At 63.9% G+C, this 20,875-nt stretch overlaps 2 protein-coding genes across 3 annotated transcripts; one reads left to right on the forward strand and one right to left on the reverse strand.

Annotated features, from left to right (window-relative positions):
* Positions 1-3,067: 3,067 nt before the first annotated feature.
* Positions 3,068-14,151, reverse strand: LOC135999326 (purine nucleoside phosphorylase 1-like). Its single transcript, XM_065652888.1, has 6 exons — positions 13,745-14,151; positions 11,868-12,034; positions 9,743-9,846; positions 7,707-7,882; positions 4,691-4,872; positions 3,068-3,354 (listed from the first exon to the last, which is right to left on the reverse strand). The coding sequence occupies exons 1-6, from the start codon at positions 14,149-14,151 to the stop codon at positions 3,068-3,070; spliced, it is 1,323 nt and encodes a 440-aa protein (XP_065508960.1).
* LOC135999487 (type 1 phosphatidylinositol 4,5-bisphosphate 4-phosphatase-like) lies at positions 14,145-20,731 on the forward strand. 2 transcript variants are annotated; one of them, XM_065653056.1, is made up of 7 exons: positions 14,145-14,216; positions 14,949-15,133; positions 15,587-15,693; positions 18,100-18,205; positions 19,109-19,161; positions 19,408-19,498; positions 19,969-20,722. In XM_065653056.1, the coding sequence occupies exons 1-7, from the start codon at positions 14,150-14,152 to the stop codon at positions 20,110-20,112; spliced, it is 753 nt and encodes a 250-aa protein (XP_065509128.1). In that variant the 5' UTR covers positions 14,145-14,149; the 3' UTR covers positions 20,113-20,722. The 2 variants fall into 2 exon arrangements, with proteins under 2 accessions (XP_065509128.1, XP_065509129.1); XM_065653057.1 differs by lacking the exon at positions 18,100-18,205 and having other exon boundaries at positions 19,969-20,731.
* The last annotated feature ends 144 nt before the right edge of the window (positions 20,732-20,875 follow it).

Raw genomic sequence — 20,875 nt, forward strand, 5'->3', positions numbered from 1 at the left:
TTGAAACGGGATTAACCTGGCGTCGAAGGCGGATTGAGGGCGAATTAAACCGGGTTTACTAGGGGGAGAAACTCTGGGTTTAAACAGGGATTAACTCGGGATTTAACCGGGTTTAACGCGGGTTTGAACCAGGTTTAACAGGGCAATAACACAGGCTTAAACGGGGTTTAGCACGGGACAAAGTCGGGTTTAAAACTGGATGCAACCGAGTCAGGATTAGGCCGGGATGAAACCCGGGACTAACGCGGGATGAGCCGGGATTAACATCCAAGGGACAAAGGGGGGACGAGCAGTGAATTCGGGTTTAAACCGGGATGAAGCAGTTGAGGATTAACCCCAGACTGAGGTGGGACGAACCCAGGATTAACCCGGGATTAATTCAGTCTTAAGGCACAATTAAGGTAGAGCTAACTCAAGATGAACCCGAAATCAAATCGGGATTAATTAACCCGCAATTAACCTGGGTCTAAGACAAATTTAACCCGAGATTAGCTCGGGGTCTAATTCAGGATTAACCCCCAATTAAGTCAAGATTAAGCCAGGACTAATTCAGGATTAATGTGGAACCAACCCAAGATGAACCTGGAACTAAGACAAGATTTAGCTCAGGATTAAGGCCGCAAGCATTCACTATTAATCCCAAATTAAGGCAGAACCAAGACCAGATTAACCCAGGACTAAAGCGAGATTAACCTGGGATTAAAGCGGGAATAACCACGATTAAACCAGGACTGATTTGGGATTAATTAAGGTCAAACGAACCCAAGATCAACCCGGGACTACGACGAGATTAACTCAGGATCTCATTCAGGATTAACCCAAGATTAGGGGAGAACTAACCCAAGATTAACCTGCAAGTAATTCAGGATTAACTGGGGATTAATGCGGAACTAACCCAAGATTAACACGGCACTAATTCAATACTAACCCAGGATTAAAGTCAAACCAACCTCAGATTAACCTGGGACTAAGACAACCTGAGATTAAACCAGGACTAAATCGGGATTAAATTAGGAGCAAAACAGGACTAAACCAATATTAAACCGGGACTAAATTAGGATTAACACGAAATTAACCCAGGATTAATGTCGAACTAACCCCGGGTAAACCTGGGGCTGACTCAGGATCAAGGCCAGAATTATTCAGGATTAAACCCAAATTAGGGCAGGACTAACCCCAGATGAACCCAGGACTGACTCAGGATTAAGGCAGGCCAAACAAAGCCAAAATTAACCCAGAAATAAGACAAGATTAACTCAAGATTAAGGCGGAACTAACCCAAGATTAAATCCAGATTAAACCAGGACTAATTGAGTATTAACCCAGGATTAATGTCAAACTAACCCAAGATTGATCCACATTAAACTAAGCCAAGATTAACTCTGGATTCATTCTGGATTGACCCAGGATTAAGTCAGTTTTAACCTGACTTTAAGGTGCGATTAAACCAGGATTAACCTGAGTTTAAAGCGGGACTAAAGATTAATCTGGGATTAAACCAGGATGAATTGAGTATTAACCCAGGATTACGGTCAAACTACCCCAAGATTAACCTAGATTAAACTAACCCAAGATTAACCTGGGATTAAACCCCGATTAACCCAGGACTAGTTGAGTATTAACCCAGGATTATGGTCAAAGTAACCCAAAATTAACCCAGAATTAAGGTGGAACTAACCCAAGATTAACCTGGGATTAAACCCCGATTAACCCAGGACTAATTGAGTATTAACCCAGGATTACGGTCAACCTAACATAAGGTTAACCCAGATGAGACCAAACCGAGATTAACCCAGGATCAAGGTGGAACTCACCCAAGATTAACCTGGGATTAAACCCCGATTAACCCAGGACTAGTTGAGAATTAATCCAGGATTATGGCCAAAGTAACCCAAGATTAACCCAGAGTTAAGGTGGAACTAACCCAAGATTAACCTGGGATTAAACCCCAATTAACCCAGGACTAATTGAGTATTAACCCAGGATTACGGTCAACCTAACATAAAGTTAACCCAGATTAAACCAAACCGAGATTAACTCAGGATCAAGGTGGAACTCACCCAAGATTAACCTGGGATTAAACCCCGATTAACGCAGGACTAATTGAGTATTAACCCAGGATTATGGTCAACCTAACATAAGGTTAACCCAGATGAGACCAAACCGAGATTAACCCAGAATTAAGGTGGAACTAACCCAAGATTAACCTGGGATTAAACCCCAATTAACCCAGGACTAGTTGAGTATTAACCCAGGATTACGGTCAAAATAACCCGAGGTTAACCCAGATGAGACCAAACCGAGATTAACCCAGGATCAAAGTGCAACTCACCCAAGATTAAGATGGGATTAAACCCCGATTAACGCAGGACTAATTGAGTATTAACCCAGGATCATGGTCAAAGTAACCCAAAATTAACCCAGAATTAAGGTGGAACTAACCCAAGATTAAGCTGGGGTTAAACCCCGATTAACCCAGGACTAGTTGAGAATTAATCCAGGATTATGGCCAAAGTAACCCAAGATTAACCCAGAGTTAAGGTGGAACTAACCCAAGATTAACCTGGGATTAAACCCCGATTAACCCAGGACTAATTGAGTATTAACCCAGGATTACGGTCAACCTAACATAAGGTTAACCCAGATTAGACCAAACCGAGATTAACTCAGGATCAAGGTGGAACTCACCCAAGATTAACCTGGGATTAAACCCCGATTAACCCAGGACTAATTGAGTATTAACCCAGGATTACGATCAACCTAACATAAGGTTAACCCAGATGAGACCAAACCGAGATTAACCCAGAATTAAGGTGGAACTCACCCAAGATTAACCTGGGATTAAACCCCGATTAACCCAGGACTAGTTGAGTATTAACCCAGGATTACGGCCAAAATAACCCGAGGTTAACCCAGATTAAACCAAACCGAGATTAACCCAGAATTAAGGTGGAACTCACCCAAGATTAACCTGGGATCAAACCCCGGATTAACGCCGGCCTAACCCAGCACCAAGCCAGGATTAAGCTCAAACTCCCCCAAGACCACCCCCCCGCTGACCCCCGGGTCACGGCCCCGCCCCCTCCCCCGGCGCGTCCCGATTGGCCAAGAGCGGCGCCAGCGCCACCAGCAGCTGCCGGATCAGCCGGGCCCCGCCCTCGGCCGCCTCCAATACGGCGGCGTGCTCGCTGGGCGTGGCCGCGCCCGGCCCCGCCCCTTCCGCTTCCTCTTCCTCTTCCTCCTCCTCCTCGTCGCTGGCCCCGCCCCCGGCGGCCATGTTGGTGATGAGCGACAGGCCCAGCACGCGCAGGCCCAGGTGCCGCGCGGCCGCTGCCTCGCCCACCGTGGACATCCCTGCGGGGACACGCCCCCTTAGGCCACGCCCCCTTGGGCCACGCCCCCTTGGGCCACGCCCCCTTAGGCCACGCCCCCCTTAGGCCACGCCCCCCCTTAGGCCACACGCCCCGGTTTTGGGGCCGATCGCGGCTTTTTCCAGCAAGATCCGGGGCCTTTTCGGGGGCCTTAGAACCGGGTTTAGGAGCTTAATCTCTTCCCGGGCCGCTCGTGGACTTAGAACCAGGTGGGGGCGGATTCCGGGCGGCGTTTGGGTGGATTTGGGGTGATTTTGGGGTGGATTTGGGGCGGTTTCAGGGTGGATTTTGGGTGCATTCGGGGCAGTTTCAGGGCGGATTTCGGGTGCATTCGGGGCGGTTTCAGGGTGAAATTCAGGGCGGATTTCGGGCGGCGTTTGGGTGGATTTCTGGCAGATTTTGGGGTGGATTTGGGGCAGATTTCAGGGTGGATTTTGGGTGCACTCGGGGCGGTTTCAGGGTGGATTTTGGGTGGATTTGCGGTGGATTTTGGGTGCATTCGGGGCGGTTTCAGGGCGGATTTTGGGTGCATTCGGGGCAGATTTCAGGGCGGATTTCGGGTGCATTCGGGGCGGTTTCAGGGCGGATTTTGGGTGCACTCGTGGTGCTTTCAGGGTGAAATCCAGGGCGCATTTCGGGCGGCGTTTGGGTGGATTTCTGGCAGATTTTGGGGTGGATTTGGGGCAGATTTCAGGGCGGATTTTGGGTGCATTCGGGGCGGTTTCAGGGCGGATTTTGGGTGCATTTGGGGCGGTTTCAGGGTGAAATCCAGGGTGGATTTCGGGCAGCGTTTGGGTGGATTTCTGGCAGATTTCGGGGTAGATTTCAGGGTGGATTTTGGGTGGATTTTGGGTGCATTCGGGGCAGATTCAGGGCGGATTTTGGGTGGATTTTGGGTGCATTCGGGGCAGATTCAGGGCGGATTTTGGGTGGATTCAGGGCAGATTCAGGGCGGATTTTGGGTGCATTCGGGGCGGATTTGGGTGCATTCGGGGCGGATTTTGGGTGCATTCGGGGCGGTTTCAGGGTGGATTTTGGGTGCACTCGTGGTGCTTTCAGGGTGAAATCCAGGGCACATTTCGGGCGGCGTTTGGGTGGATTTCTGGCAGATTTTGGGTGCATTCGGGGCAGATTTTGCGGTGGATTCGGGGCAGATTTCGCGTGGCGTTTGGGGGGATTCCGACGGGGGTTTCCGGGGGGCTTTGGGGCAGATTTTGAGGCAGGTTTCAGGCAGCGTTTGGGGCAGATCGGTGTGGATCTGGGGCGATTTTGGGCACAGATACTTCGGGGATTCCGGGGCAGGTTCGGGGCGCACTCACCCACGGCGTCGGCGCCCAGGCGGCGCAGCAGGCGGCACTCGGCCGGGGTCTCGTAGGCGGGGCCGGACACGCCCGCGTACACGCCCGGGCGGGGCCGCAGGGCGGGCGGGGCCAAGGCCAAGGCCGCGCGCCGCAGGCCGGGGTCGTACGCGGCCGCCATGACCGGGAAACGCGGCCCGAACCTGCGGCGGGGCTGGGGGTGGGGGCGCCGGCCGGACGCCTGGGTCCCCTCCTGACCCCCCAGGTCCCCCCAGTCCCCGAACTCCTGGGTCTCCCCCGCACTCCTGGGTCCCCTGGGGCACTCCTGGGTCCCTCCTGCACTCCCAGGTCCCCTGGGGCACTCCTGGGTCCCCCCTGCACTCCTGGGTCCCTTGGGGCACTCCTGGGTCCCCTGGGGCACTCCTGGGTCCCCCCCGCACTCCTGGTTCCCCCCGCACTCCCAGGTCCCCTGGGGCACTCCCGGGTCCCCCCCGCACTCCTGGGTCCCTTGGGGCATTCCTGGGTCCCCCCTGCACTCCCAGGTCCCCTGGGGCACTCCTGGGTCCCCCCCGCACTCCCGGGTTCCCTGGGGCACTCCTGGGTCCCCCCCACACTCCCACATCCCTTGGGGCACGCCTGGGTCCTCCCTGCACTCCCAGGTCCCCTGGGGCACTCCCGGGTCCCTTGGGGCACTCCTGGGTCCCCCCCCGCACTCCCGGGTCCCCTGGGGCACTCCTGGGTCCTCCCCGCACTCCCGGGTCCCCTGGGGCACTCCTGGGTCCCTCCTGCACTCCCAGGTCCCCTGGAGCACTCCCAGGTCCCTTGGGGCACTCCTGGGTCCTCCCCGCACTCCCGGGTCCCCTGGGGCACTCCTGGGTCCCCCCCGCACTCCCACGTCCCTTGGGGCACTCCTGGGTCCCCCCCGCACTCCCGGGTACCCTGGGGCACTCCTGGGTCCCTCCTGCACTCCCAGGTCCCCTGGGGCACTCTTGGGTCCCCTGGGGCACTCCTGGGTCCCCCCCGCACTCCCGGGTCCCCTGGGGCACTCCCAGGTCCCCTGGGGCACTCCTGGGTCCCCTCCGCACTCCCAGGTCCCCCCCGCACTCCCAGCTCCCCTGGGGCACTCCTGGGTCCCCCCTGCACTCCCGGATCCCCTGGGGCACTCCTGGGTCCCCCCTGCACTCCCAGGTCCCCCCCACACTCCCGGATCCCCTGGGGCACTCCTGGGTCCCCCCGCACTCCCGGGTCCCCTGGGGCACTCCTGGGTCCCCCCCGCACTCCTGGGTCCCCCCCGCACTCCTGGGTCCCCCCCACACTCCCGGGTCCCCCCCGCACTCCCGGGTCCCCCCCGCACTCCTGGGTCCCCTGGGGCACTCCTGGGTCCCCCCGGGCATTCCTGGGTCCCTTGGGGCACTCCTGGGTCCCCTGGGGCACTCCTGGGTCCCCCCGCACTCCCGGGTCCCCTGGGGCACTCCTGGGTCCCCCCACACTCCCGGCTCCCCTGGGGCACTCCTGGGTCCCCCCGCACTCCCGGGTCCCCCCGCACTCCCGGGTCCCCTGGGGCACTCCTGGATCCCCCCGCACTCCCAGGTCCCCTGGGGCACTCCTGGGTCCCTCCTGCACTCCAGGGTCCCCCCCGCACTCCCGGGTCCCCTGGGGCACTCCTGGGTCCCCCCCGCACTCCCGGGTCCCCCCACACTCCCAGGTCCCCTGGGGCACTCCTGGGTCCCTCTTGCACTCTCAGGTCCCCTGGGGCACTCCTGGGTCCCCCCACACACCCAGGTCCCCTGGGGCACTCCTGGGTCCCCTGGGGCACTCCGGGGTCCCTCCTGCACTCCTGGGTCCCCTTGGAGCACTCCTGGGTCCCCCCACACTCCCGGGTCCCCTGGGGCACTCCTGGGTCGCCTGGGGCACTCCTGGGTCCCTTGGGGCACTCCTGGGTCTCCCCCGCACTCCCGGGTCCCTCCTGCACTCCCGGGTCCCCCCTGCACTCCTGGGTCCCTTGGGGCATTCCTGGGTCCCTCCTGCACTCCCAGGTCCCCTGGGGCACTCCTGGGTCCCTTGGGGCACTCCTGGGTCCCCCCTGCACTCCCGGGTCCCCTGGGGCACTCCTGGGTCCCTCCTGCATTCCAGGGTCCCCCCCGCACTCCCGGGTCCCCTGGGGCACTCCTGGGTCCCTCCTGCACTCCAGGGTCCCCCCCGCACTCCCGGGTCCCCTGGGGCACTCCTGGTTCCCCCCACACTCCGGGGTCCCTTGGGGCACTCCTGGGTCCCCCCCGCACTCCCGGGTCCCCTGGGGCACTCCCAGGTCCCTTGGGGCACTCCCGGGTCCCTTGGGGCACTCCTGGGTCCCCCCCGCACTCCCGGGTCCCCCCCACACTCCTGGGTCCCCTGGGGCACTCCTGGGTCCCCCCCCGCACTCCTGGGTCCCCTGGGGCACTCCTGGGTCCCTTGGAGCACTCCCGAGTCCCCTGGGGCACTCCTGGGTCCCTTGGGGCACTCCTGGGTCCCCCCTGCACTCCCGGGTCCCTTGGGGCACTCCTGTGTCCCCCCCGCACTCCCACGTCCCTTGGGGCACTCCTGGGTCCCCCCTGCACTCCCAGGTCCCTTGGGGCACTCCTGGGTCCCCCCGCACTCCCGGGTCCCCTGGGGCACTCCTGGGTCCCCCCCGCACTCCCGGGTCCCTTGGGGCACTCCTGGGTCCCCCCACACTCCCGGGTCCCCTGGGGCACTCCTGGGTCCCCCCCGCACTCCCGGGTCCCTTGGGGCACTCCTGGGTCCCTTGGGGCACTCCTGGGTCCCCCCACACTCCCGGGTCCCCTGGGGCACTCCTGGGTCCCCCCGCACTCCCGGGTCCCCTGGGGCACTCCTGGGTCCCCCCACACTCCCAGGTCCCCTGGGGCACTCCCGGGTCCCCCCGCACTCCCGGGTCCCCTGGGGCACTCCCGGGTCCCCCCCGCACTCCCGGGTCCCCTGGGGCACTCCTGGGTCCCCTGGGGCACTCCCGGGTCCCCCCGCACTCCCGGGTCCCCCCCACCTCTCATCGTTGGGCCCCACCAGGACGCCGTTTCCCGCCAGCCCGGGGAGGTCGATGTGGTCGCGCAGCAGGAGCAGCTGCCCGGGCTGCAGGGGGCGCCGCAGGCTGCCGGCCGCGTTGGTCAGAACCAGCGTGTGCACGCCCAGCAGGGCCAGCGCCCGCACCGGCAGCGCCACCTGCGCGAGCGGAGCGCCCCAGGGAGGTCGGGAGCTTGGGGGAGACCCAGGAGTTCGGGAGGGACCCAGGAGTTCGGGGACTGGGGGGACGTGGGGGTCAGGGGGGACCCAGGAGTGCCCCAAGGGACCCAGGAGTTCGGGAGGGACCCAGGAGTTCGGGAGGGACCCAGGAGTTCGGGGAGTGGGGGGACATGAGGGTCGGGGGGACCCAGGAGTTCGGGAGGGACCCAGGAGTTCGGGGACTGGGGGGATGTGGGGGTCAGGGGGGACCCAGGAGTGCCCCAAGGGACCCAGGTGTTCAGGAGGGAGCCAGGAGTTCGGGAGGGACCCAGGAGTTCGGGGAGTGGGGGGACGTGGGGGTCAGGGGGGACCCAGGAGTTCGGGAGGGACCCAGGAGTTCGGGGACTCGGGGGACATGGGGGTCAGCGGGGACCCAGGAGTTTGGGGATTGGGGGGACGTGAGGGTCAGGGGGGACCCAGGAGTTCGGGAGGGACCCAGGAGTTCGGGGACTCGGGGGACGTGGGGGTCAGGGGGGACCCAGGAGTGCCCCAAGGGACCCAGGAGTTCGGGAGGGACCCAGGAGTTCGGGGACTCGGGGGACGTGGGGGTCAGGGGGGACCCAGGAGTTCAGGAGGGACCCAGGAGTTCGGGAGGGACCCAGAAGTTCAGGGACTCGGGGGACGTGGGGGTCAGGGGGGACCCAGGAGTTCGGGAGGGACCCAGGAGTTCGGGGAGTGGGGGGACATGAGGGTCGGGGGACCCAGGAGTTCGGGAGGGACCCAGGAGTTCGGGGAGTGGGGGGACATGAGGGTCGGGGGGACCCAGGAGTGCCCCAAGGGACCCAGGAGTTTGGGGACTGGGGGGACATGGGGGTCAGGGGGGACCCAGGAGTTCGGGAGGGACCCAGGAGTTCGGGAGGGACCCAGGAGTTCGGGGACTGGGGGGACATGGGGGTCAGGGGGGACCCAGGAGTTCAGGAGGGACCCAGGAGTTCGGGGACTGGGGGGACGTAGGGGTCAGAGGGGACCCAGGAGTTTGGGGATTGGGGGGACATGGGGGTCAGGGGGGACCCAGGAGTTCGGGAGGGACCCAGGAGTTCGGGGACTTGGGGGTCAGGGGGGACCCAGGAGTGCCCCAAGGGACCCAGGAGTTCGGGGACTGGGGGGACATGAGGGTCAGGGGGGACCCAGGAGTTCGGGAGGGACCCAGGAGTTCAGGGACTCGGGGGACGTGGGGGTCAGGGGGGACCCAGGAGTGCCCCAAGGGACCCAGGAGTTCGGGAGGGACCCAGGAGTTCGGGAGGGACCCAGGAGTTTGGGGGGGACCCAGGAGTGCCCCACGGGACCCAGGAGTTTGGGAGGGACCCAGGAGTTCGGGAGGGACCCAGGAGTTCAGGGACTGGGGGGACGTGGGGGTCAGGGGGGACCCAGGAGTGCCCCACGGGACCCAGGGGTTCGGGAGGGGACCCAGGAGTACCCCAAGGGACCCAGGGGTTCGGGAGGGACCCAGGAGTGCCCCACGGGACCCAGGCGTTCGGGAGGGACCCAGGAGTACCCCACGGGACCCAGGGGTTCGGGAGGGACCCAGGAGTGCCCCACGGGACCCAGGCATTCGGGAGGGACCCAGGAGTGCCCCACAGGACCCAGGGGTTCGGGAGGGACCCAGGCGTTCCCCAAGGGACCCAGGGGTTCGGGAGGGGACCCAGGAGTACCCCAAGGGACCCAGGAGTGCCCCAAGGGACCCAGGGGTTCGGGAGGGGCCCAGGAGTGCCCCACAGGACCCAGGCGTTCCCCAAGGGACCCAGGGGTTCGGGAGGGACCCAGGCGTTCCCCAAGGGACCCAGGCGTCCGGGGGCTGACCTGGGCGGGGCCGTGTCCCTCGTAGAGGTGACTCCGCCCCTGCAGGACGATGACGGGAACCCCGCCCAGGAGCCCCCAGACCACCCGCCCCGCGTGGCCGGGCACTGCGCCAGAGCAAACCAGTATCAACCAGTATACACCAGTACGAACCCGTACACACCAGTATGAACCCGTATACACCAGTGGAGGCCACCATGAACCACTATAGACCAGTACGGGCCAGTATGAACCACTACAGACCAGTAGGGACCACTACAGGCTCCCCAGAGACCCCCCCAGTCTCTCTCAGTATATACCAGTATAGACCAGTATAAACCAGTATAGACCAGTATAGACCAGTATAGACCAGCATCGACCCCCCGGAGACCCCCCAAGGCCTCCCCAGTGCTTTCCAGTATGCACCAGTATAGACCACTATGCACCAGTAAGGGTCCCCCAGTCTCTCCTAGTCCTTCCCAGTATGGACCAGTACAGGCTGCCCAGAGACCCCCCCAGTATAAACCAGTATAGACCAGTATGAGCCCCCCAGACATTACCAGTGCCCCCCAGCGATACCCCGGTGCTCCCAGTGACATCCCAGTATGTTCCCAGTGCTCCCAGTAAGTGGCCCCAGTAGCTCCCAGTGACCCCCAGTCCCCTCATAACCCCCTCCCAGTGTCTCCCAGTCCCTCCCAGTTCATCCCAGTGACCCCCCAGTCCCTCCCAGTCCCTCCCAGTGACCCCAAACCCCCTCGCAGTAACATCCCAGTATCATTCCAGTGACTCTTGGTGATTCCCAGTTCCCTCCCAGCAACATCCCAGTTCATCCCAGTCCATCCTGGTTCATCCCAGTTCCCTCCCAGTGACCCCCCAGTCTCTCCCAGTTCCCTCCCAGTGACCCCCCAGTGTCTCCCAGTTCCCTCCCAGTCCATCCCAGTGACTCCCCAGTGTCTCCCAGTCCCTCCCAGTGACCCCCAGTGTCTCCCAGTTCCCTCCCAGTTCCCTCCCAGTTCATCCCAGTGACCCCCCAGTGTCTCCCAGTCCCTCCCAGTTCATCCCAGTGACCCCCCAGTGTCTCCCAGTTCCCTCCCAGTTCCCTCCCAGTTCATCCCAGTGACCCCCCAGTGTCTCCCAGTTCCCTCCCAGTTCATCCCAGTGACCCCCCAGTGACCCCCCAGTGTCTCCCAGTCCCTCCCAGTTCATCCCAGTGACCCCCCAGTGTCTCCCAGTCCCTCCCAGTTCATCCCAGTGACCCCCCAGTGTCTCCCAGTCCCTCCCAGTCCATCCCGGTGACCCCCCAGTGTCTCCCAGTCCCTCCCAGTCCATCCCAGTGACCCCCCAGTGTCTCCCAGTCCCTCCCAGTTCATCCCAGTGACCCCTCAGTGTCTCCCAGTCCCTCCCAGTTCATCCCAGTGACCCCCCAGTGTCTCCCAGTTCCCTCCCAGTTCATCCCAGTGACCCCCCAGTGTCTCCCAGTTCCCTCCCAGTCCCTCCCAGTCCATCCCAGTGACCCCCCAGTGTCTCCCAGTCCCTCCCAGTCCATCCCAGTGACCCCCCAGTGTCTCCCAGTTCCCTCCCAGTTCATCCCAGTGACCCCCCAGTGTCTCCCAGTCCCTCCCAGTGACCCCAAACCCCCTCGCAGTAACATCCCAGTATCATTCCAGTGACTCTTGGTGATTCCCAGTTCCCTCCCAGCAACATCCCAGTTCATCCCAGTCCATCCTGGTTCATCCCAGTTCCCTCCCAGTGACCCCCCAGTGTCTCTCAGTCCCTCCCAGTTCATCCCAGTGACCCCCCAGTGTCTCCCAGTTCCCTCCCAGTCACCACCCAGTGTCTCCCAGTTCCCTCCCAGTTCATCCCAGTGACCCCCTAGTGTCTCCCAGTTCCCTCCCAGTTCATCCCAGTGACCCCCCAGTGTCTCCCAGTCCCTCCCAGTTCATCCCAGTGACCCCCCAGTGTCTCCTAGTCCCTCCCAGTCCCTCCCAGTGACCCCCCCAGTTCCCTCCCAGTTCCCCCCAGTCCCTCCCAGTCCCTCCCAGTGACCCCCCAGTCCCTCCCAGTCCCTCCCAGTCCATCCCAGTGACCCCCCAGTCCCTCCCAGTGACCCCCCAGTCCCTCCCAGTGACCCCAGTCCCCCCGGGCTCACCGGAGGCGGGTTTGAAGTGCGGGACGTCCCCGTAGGGGGCGCTCTGTGCGCCCTCCAGCGCCCCCGCCAGCCCCCCCAGGCCGGACCCACAGATCAGCCCCACGCGCGGGGACACGCCCCCCAGCCGCCCCCGCAGCCAATCGGCCGCTTCCGCCGCCGCCGCGTAGCTGGGGACAGACCCACGGGGACTATAGGGTGACCCATAGAGACCCATAGGGACCCACAGACTGACCCACAGAGACCGTGGGGACTATCGAGTGACCCATAGAGACCCATAGAGTGACCCATAGAGACCCATAGAGTGACCCCTACACACCATAGAGACTGTAGAGTGGCCCATAGACTGACCCATAGAGACCCACAGAGACCATAGAGACCATAGAGTGACCCATAGAAACCATAGAGTGACCCATAGAGACCCACAGAGACCATAGAGTGACCCATAGAGACCCATAGAGTGGCCCCTACACACCATAGAGACTGTAGAGTGGCCCATAGACTGACCCATAGAGACCCACAGAGACCATAGAGTGACCCATAGACTGACCCATAGAGACCCACAGAGACCATAGAGACCATAGAGTGACCCATAGAGACCATAGAGTGACCCATAGAGACCCACAGAGACCATAGAGTGACCCATAGAGACCATAGACTGACCCATAGAGACCCACAGAGACCATAGAGTGACCCATAGAGACCCACAGAGACCATAGAGTGACCCATAGAGACCCACAGAGACCATAGAGTGACCCATAGAGACCCACAGAGACCATAGAGTGACCCATAGAGACCCATAGAGACCATAGAGTGACCCATAGAGACCATAGAGTGACCCATAGAGACCCACAGAGACCATACAGACCATAGAGTGACCCATAGAGACCCATAGAGTGGCCCCTACACACCATAGAGACTGTAGAGTGACCCATAGAGTGACCCATAGAGACCCACAGAGACCATAGAGACCATAGAGTGACCCATAGAGACCCACAGAGACCATAGAGACCATAGAGTGACCCATAGAGACCCATAGAGTGACCCCTACACACCATAGAGACTGTAGAGTGGCCCACAGACTGACCCATAGAGACCCACAGAGACCATAGAGTGACCCATAGAGACCCACAGAGACCATAGAGACCACAGAGTGACCCACAGAGACCACAGAGACCATAGAGACCATAGAGTGACCCCCAGGGACCCCCAGAGACACCGATAGATTGACCCCCAGACTGACCCCCCAGTAACCCCAGCCCCACACATTGACCCACAGACACCTCCCCCCAGCACGACCTTTGACCCTCCCGAACTCCTGGGTCTCCCGGGCCCGGGGCCAAAGGGACTTTGGGATGGGGGGCGGGGCCTTGGCCAGGGGACCCAGGAGTTCGGGGGGGACCCAGGAGTGCCCCAAGGGAACCAGGAGTTCGGGAAGGACCCAGGAGTTCGGGGGGGACCCAGGAGTGCCCCAAGGGACCCAGGAGTTTGTGGGGGGGGGGAACCCAGGAGTTCGGGAGGGACCCAGGAATGCCCCAAGGGACCTCGGAGTTTGGGGGGGGGGGGAACCCAGGAGTTCGGGAGGGACCCAGGAATGCCCCAAGGGACCTCGGAATTTGGGGGGGGGGGGTGGAACCCAGGAGTTCGGGAGGGACCCAGGAATGCCCCAAGGGACCTCGGAGTTTGGGGGGGAACCCAGGAGTTCGGGAGGGACCCAGGGATGCCCCAAGGGACCTCGGAGTTTGGGGGGGGGGGGGGGAACCCAGGAGTTCGGAAGGGACCCAGGAATGCCCCAAGGGACCTCGGAGTTCGGGAGGGGACCCAGGAGTTCGGGAGGGGACCCAGGAGTGCCCCAAGGGACCCAGGAGTGCCCCTCTCACCTCCCCTCCATTTCTCGCCGGCTCCGCCGGCTCCGCCGCCTCCCCTTATATAGTCCGTTCCGCCGTGACGTCACCACGCCGGCCACGCCCCCCGTCTCGACCAATCGCCGCCCGCGCTTCGCCCCCCCGCCCCCCCCCCCGCCCTCCGCCTGCGGCGTCGCCATGGAGACCGGCGCGGGGGCGGGGCCGCGGCAACGCGCGAGTCGCGGCGGCCAATGGGCGGGCGCGCCGGTTGCCGGGCAACGCGGCGGGGGCGGGGCGGGGCCGGGGCGGGCGTCACGTGAAGCAGGCGGGCCAATGGGAACGCGGCGGGAGGGGCGGGCGGCGGAGCGGCGGCCAATGGGAGGGGCGGGCGGGCGGGTCACGTGGGGCGGGCGGGCCAATGGGCGGGCGGCCGGCGGTGCCATGGCGGACGGGGAGCGCTCGCCGCTGCTGCCGCCCGAGGCGGGAACCGGCGGGAGCCAGGGGGGCGGTGAGGGGACGGGGGGGGGGCGGGGCGGGGGGCGGGGTCTGTGAAGGGGCGGGGTTGGGGGCGGGGTCTGTGAAGGGGCGGGGTTTGGGAGGGGCGGGGTTTGTGAAGGGGCGGGGTTTGCGGGGGGCGGGGTTTGCGGGGGGCGGGGTCTGTGAAGGGGCGGGGTTTGGGGGGCGGGGTCTGTGAAGGGGCGGGGTTGGGGGCGGGGTCTGTGAAGGGGCGGTTTTTTTGGGGGCGGGGTCTGTGAAGGGGCGGGGTTTGTGGGGGGCGGGGTTTTGGGGGCGGGGTCTGTGAAGGGGCGGGGTTTGTGGGGGGCGGGGTTTGGGGGGCGGGGTCTGTGAAGGGGCGGGGTTTGCGGGGGGAGGGGTTTGTGGGGGCGGGGTCTGTGAAGGGGCGGGGTTGGGGGTGGGGTCTGTGAAGGGGCGGGGTTGGGGGTGGGGTCTGTGAAGGGGCGGGGTTTGGGGGCGGGGTCTGTGAAGGGGCGGGGTTTGTGGGGGCGGGGTCTCTGAAGGGGCGGGGTTTGGGGGGTGGGGTCTGTGAAGGGGCGGGGTTTGGGGGGCGGGGTCTGTGTAGGGGCGGGGTTTGGGGGGCGGGGTCTGTGAAGGGGCGGGGTTTGGGGGGCGGGGTCTGTGTAGGGGCGGGGTTTGGGGGGCGGGGTCTGTGTAGGGGCGGGGTTGGGGGGGCGGGGCCCACGCACCACTCACCCCCCCCCCCCCCGTTTCCCATTGGCAGGTGGCGGAGGGGCGGGGCTTGCGGAGGCCCCGCCCCCTTGCTCGCCGTTGGGCGGAGGGGGCGTGGCCCGGGAGGAGCAGGGGGCGGGGCCGGCCGTGGCGTGCCGCGTGTGCCAGCGGCCAATCAGCGTGGAGGGCAAAGGGCGGCAGCACGTGGTGAAGTGCGGGGGCTGCGGGGAGGCCACGGTGAGGGGCGGGGCTTAAAGGGGCGGGGCTTAAAGGGGTGGGGCTTAAAGGGGCGGGGCCACGGGGAGGGGCGGGACCTGAGGGGCGGGGCCATGGTGGGGGCGGGGCTGAAGGGGCGGGGGCTGAGTGGGTGGGGCTTAAATGGGTGGGGACCGAGGGGTGGGGCTTGAAGTGGGTGGGACTTAAAGCGGTGGAGCGTTAAGGGGGCGGGGCTTGGGGGCTGAGGGCTCGAAGGGGCGGGGCTTAAAGGGGGTGGGGCTTAAAGCCGTGGGGCATGAGGGGCGGGGTTTATAGGGGAGGGGCTTTGAGGGGGTGGAGCCTATGGGAGGGGCGGGGTCTGAAGGGGGTGGGGCTGAAAGGGGCGGGGTTTGAGGGCTTGAGGGGCGGGGTCTGAAGGGGCGGGGTGGGTGTGGCAGGGGGGGCGTGTCCTGAGGCCCCGCCGCCCGGTCGCAGCCAATCCGCACGGCCCCCGCGGGGAAGAAATACGTGAGGTGTCCGTGCAACTGCCTGTTGGTCTGTGGGGCCAGCGCCCAGCGCATCGCCTGCCCACGGGCCTACTGGTGCGACTGGGAGGGACTGGGAGCACTGGGAGGGATTGGGAATGGACTGGGAGCACTGGGAATGGACTGGGAGCACTGGGAGTGGGGACTGGGAGCACTGGGAATGGACTGGGAGCACTGGGAGGGACTGGGATGGACTGGGAATGGACTGGGGAAACTGGGAATGGACTGGGAGCACTGGGAGTGGGGACTGGGAGCACTGGGAATGGACTGGGAGGGACTGGGAATGGACTGGGGAAACTGGGAATGGGGACTGGGAGCACTGAGAGTGGGGACTGGGAGCACTGAGAGTGGGGACTGGGAGCACTGGGAGGGACTGGGATGGACTGGGAATGGACTGGGGAAACTGGGAATGGACTGGGAGCACTGGGAATGGGGACTGGGAGCACTGGGAATGGACTGGGAGGGACTGGGAATGGACTGGGAGCACTGGGAATGGGGACTGGGAGCACTGGGAATGGACTGGGAGCACTGGGAGGGACTGGGATGGACTGGGAATGGACTGGGAGCACTGGGAATGGGGACTGGGAGCACTGGGAATGGACTGGGAGGGACTGGGAATGGACTGGGAGCACTGGGAATGGACTGGGAGCACTGGGAATGGGGACTGGGAGCACTGAGAGTGGGGACTGGGAGCACTGGGAATGGACTGGGAGCACTGGGAGGGACTGGGATGGACTGGGAATGGACTGGGGAAACTGGGAATGGGGACTGGGAGCACTGGGAGGGACTGGGATGGGCTGGGAATGGACTGGGGAAACTGGGAATGGACTGGGAGCACTGGGAGTGGGGACTGGGAGCACTGGGAATGGACTGGGAGCACTGGGAATGGGGACTGGGAGCACTGGGAATGGACTGGGAGGGACTGGGAATGGACTGGGAGCACTGGGAATGGACTGGGAGCACTGGGAATGGACTGGGATGGACTGGGAATGGACTGGGGAAACTGGGAATGGGGACTGGGAGCACTGAGAGTGGGGACTGGGAGCACTGGGAGGGACTGGGATGGACTGGGAATGGACTGGGGAAACTGGGAATGGACTGGGAGCACTGGGAATGGGGACTGGGATGGACTGGGAATGGACTGGGGAAACTGGGAATGGACTGGGAGCACTGGGAATGGGGACTGGGAGCACTGGGAATGGACTGGGAGCACTGGGAGGGAATGGGATGGACTGGGAATGGACTGGGGAAACTGGGAATGGACTGGGAGCACTGGGAATGGGGACTGGGAGCACTGGGAATGGACTGGGAGGGACTGGGAATGGACTGGGAGCACTGGGAATGGGGACTGGGAGCACTGGGAATGGACTGGGAGGGACTGGAATGGACTGGGAGCACTGGGAATGGGAAACTGGGAGCACTGGGAATGGACTGGGAGGGACTGGGAATGGACTGGGAGCACTGGGAGGGACTGGGATGGACTGGGAATGGACTGGGGAAACTGGGAATGGACTGGGAGCACTGGGAATGGGGACTGGGAGCACTGGGAATGGACTGGGAGGGACTGGGAATGGACTGGGAGCACTGGGAATGGGGACTGGGAGCACTGGGAATGGACTGGGAGGGACTGGGAATGGACTGGGAGCACTGGGAATGGGGACTGGGAGCACTGGGAATGGACTGGGAGGGACTGGAATGGACTGGGAGCACTGGGAATGGGAAACTGGGAGCACTGGGAATGGACTGGGAGCACTGGGAGGGACTGGGATGTACTGGGAATGGACTGGGGAAACTGGGAATGGGCTGGGGGGACTGGGATGGACTGGGGGCACTGGGAATGGGAAACTGGGAGCACTGGGAGGGACTGGGAATGGACTGGGAGGGACTGGGAATGGACGGGGACACTGGGAGGGACTGGGATGGACTGGGAATGGACTGGGGAAACTGGGAATGGACTGGGGAAACTGGGAATGGGCTGGGGGGACTGGGATGGAGTGGGAGCACTGGGGACACTGGGAATGGGCTGGGGGGACTGGGATGGAGTGGGAGCACTGGGGAAACTGGGAGTGGGCTGGGGGGACTGGGGAAACTGGGAATGGCAAGGAAATGGGCTGGGAATGGGGGGACTGGGGAAACTGGGAGTGAGGAATGGGGAGACTGGAAGGGATCAATGGGGCACTGGGAGAGAACTGGGAGGGACCCAGTTTCCCCCAGTTGCCTCCAGTGCCCCATAGATCCCTCCCAGTCCCTCCCAGTGCCCCCCAGTCCCTCCCAGTGCCCCCCAGTCCCTCCCAGTCCCTCCCAGTGCCCCCCAGTCCCTCCCAGTGCCCCATAGATCCCTCCCAGTCCCTCCCAGTGCCCCCCAGTCCCTCCCAGTGCCCCATAGATCCCTCCCAGTCCCTCCCAGTGCCCCCCAGTCCCTCCCAGTGCCCCCCGCTGCCCCAGTAACCCCAGTTTCCCCAGTAAACGCATCATCTCGCTGTCTCCGCTCCCGCCCGGTGCCCCGAGCCCCGACGCGCCCCCTGCTGGAGTGCGCGTGTCCTGCGCCCACTGCGGGGGCCCCTTCCTGGTGAGCCCCGCCCACCGCCGCCCGGGCCCCGCCCACTGCCACCCTGGCCCCGCCCACTGCCGGCGCCAGCCCCGCCCCTCGGGATAAGCCCCGCCCCCCCCTCGTTATCCCCTGTGGGTCCCACTGTCCCTCCCAGTTCATCTCAGTCCCTCCCAGTCCCTCCCAGTTCATCCCAGTTCATCCCAGTGACCCCTCAGTCCCTCCCAGTCCCTCCCAGTTCATCCCAGTGACCCCTCAGTCCCTCCCAGTTCCTCCCAGTGACCCCTCAGTCCCTCCCAGTTCCTCCCAGTTCCCTCCCAGTCCCTCCCAGTTCCCTCCCAGTTCATCCCAGTTCCCTCCCAGTCCCTCCCAGTTCCCTCCCAGTTCCCTCCCAGTTCATCCCAGTTCCTCCCAGTTCTCTCCCAGTCCCTCCCAGTTCATCCCAGTTCATCCCAGTGACCCCTCAGTCCCTCCCAGTTCATCCCAGTGACCCCTCAGTCCCTCCCAGTCCCTCCCAGTTCATCCCAGTGACCCCTCAGTCCCTCCCAGTCCCTCCCAGTTCATCCCAGTGACCTCCCAGTCCCTCCCAGTTCCCTCCCAGTCCCTCCCAGTTCATCCCAGTCCCTCCCAGTGACCCCTCAGTCCCTCCCAGTTCATCCCAGTTCATCCCAGTGACCTCCCAGTCCTTCCCAGTTCATCCCAGTCCCTCCCAGTGACCCCTCAATGTCTCCCAGTGTCCCATAGTGTCCCCTAATTATCCCCCAATCTCCCCTTAATTACCCCCCAGGCCCCCAGTTACCCCCCGATTACCCCTCAATTATCCCATAGATCCTCTAACTACCCCCTAATTATCCCCTAATTACCCCCGGGGTGGGCGGGGCCTCGGTGGGCGTGTCCCCCTGACCCCGCCCCCCCCTCCCACAGTGGGCGGAGCCTCCGGAGCGGTCGCTGGCGCGTTGTCCCCATTGCCGGAAGGTGTAAGTGATTGACAGGTGGGGGGTGATTGACAGGCGGGGTGGGCGGGGCCTGGGACCCCAAACAGACCCCGGAACGACCCCATAACAGACCCGAAATGAGACAAAATGGACCCAAAATGACACAAAATGGCCACGAGTGGACCCAAACTGACCACAAATAGACCCAAACTAACCCAAAAATGGACCCAAAAGTTTGGGCAGGGTCTGCGGGTGGGCGTGGCCCATGCTGACCCCGCAACTTTGCAGCTCGGCCATTGGCCGGCGCTTCCCGCGGGGGCGGTGCCTGCGCTGCCTCCTCCTCGCGCTGCTATTGGCCGGAGCGGCCGCCGGGCTGGCGGTAACGGGGGCGGGGCCTGAGGGGGGCGGGGCCTGAGGGGGGCGGGGCTTAACGGGAAAGGGTTCAACGGGAGATCCAAGCGCTGGGGAGTGGGGGGTGAGGGGCGTGGCTTAAAGGGGCGTGGCCCAAAGGGGTGGGGCTCAAGGGGGGGGGTGGGGCTTGGGGGTGGGCGGGGTCAAGGGGGCGGGGCTTGGGGGGCAATTGGGTTCTATGGGGGGATTGGAGTGCTTGAGGGGGGAAGGGATTGAGGGGCGGGGCTTAAAAGGGCGGGGCCTCAAGTGGGCAGGGGCGAAGGGGGTTGGGCTATAAGGGGCGGGGCTTAAAGGGGGCGGGGCTTAAAGCACACGGGGCTTAAAGGGGACGCAGGTAAAAGGACCCGGGCGTCCGGGAGGGCAGGGATTAAATGGGGGGGTAAGGAAGGGACCCAGGCGTCCGGTGACCTGTGACCCCGCCCCTTTGCCCCCCGGCAGGTGGGCACGTGGGGCCCCGCCCGGCGCTTCCGGCCAATCCACGCGGGGTGGGCGGCGCTGGGGGCGGGGGCGGGGGCGTGTCTGCTGCGCGCGGCCCATTGGGGCTGCGTAAGGGTCAGCCGGCCCCTCCCCCCCCGCGCCTGACCCCGCCCCCCGCCCGGCGGCCATCTTGGAACGCCGCTTCCGGCCCGCTCCGCCCCCTTCCGTGGCCACTTCCGGTCGGATCGGCCTTCCCCCCCGTGGCCACTTCCGGCGCCGCGGCCACCTCGGAGGGGCACTTCCGGTCCGGCGGCCACCGCGGGAAAGCACTTCCGGTCCGGCTCCCCTCCCCCGACGGCCACTTCCGGTGCGGCGGCCATCTTGGAAGGGCATTTCCGGCGTTCCTCGCCTCGCTTCCACGGCTACTTCCGGTTTCCCGCGGCCATCTTGGACGGCGCCGCCACACCCTCCTGTCGGCGGCCATCTTGGATTTGCCCCGCCCCCGCGTCCCCGCATGGCCCCGCCCCCCGCATGGCCCCGCCCATATCTATTGCACTGGATTGTAAATAAAGGCCCGGACGCCTGGGTCCCTCCCGGACGCCTGGGTCCCTCCCGGATGCCTGGGTCCCCTCCTGAACTCCTGGGGCACTCCAGGGTCCCCCCCAGCCCCGTTTCTATTGGTCCTCCACTTCGGGGGGGCCCTTGAATCCGCCATGTGGGGCACTGGGGGGAGCCTCCTGGTTAATGAACCCCCCTAATTACCCTCTAATTACCCCCCAGACCCTCCCAATTACCCCTGACCCCCAATTACCCCACTAACCCGCCGATTTCCCCTGAAATCCCCCCAAAACCCACCTCAGATCTCCTCAGGGAGCCCCAAAAATCTCCTCGAAGACCCCAAAGCCCCTCAAAATCCCCCCAAAACCCT

This window comes from Caloenas nicobarica, chromosome 28 (assembly GCF_036013445.1).
Source record: "Caloenas nicobarica isolate bCalNic1 chromosome 28, bCalNic1.hap1, whole genome shotgun sequence".
NCBI lineage: Eukaryota > Metazoa > Chordata > Aves > Columbiformes > Columbidae > Caloenas > Caloenas nicobarica.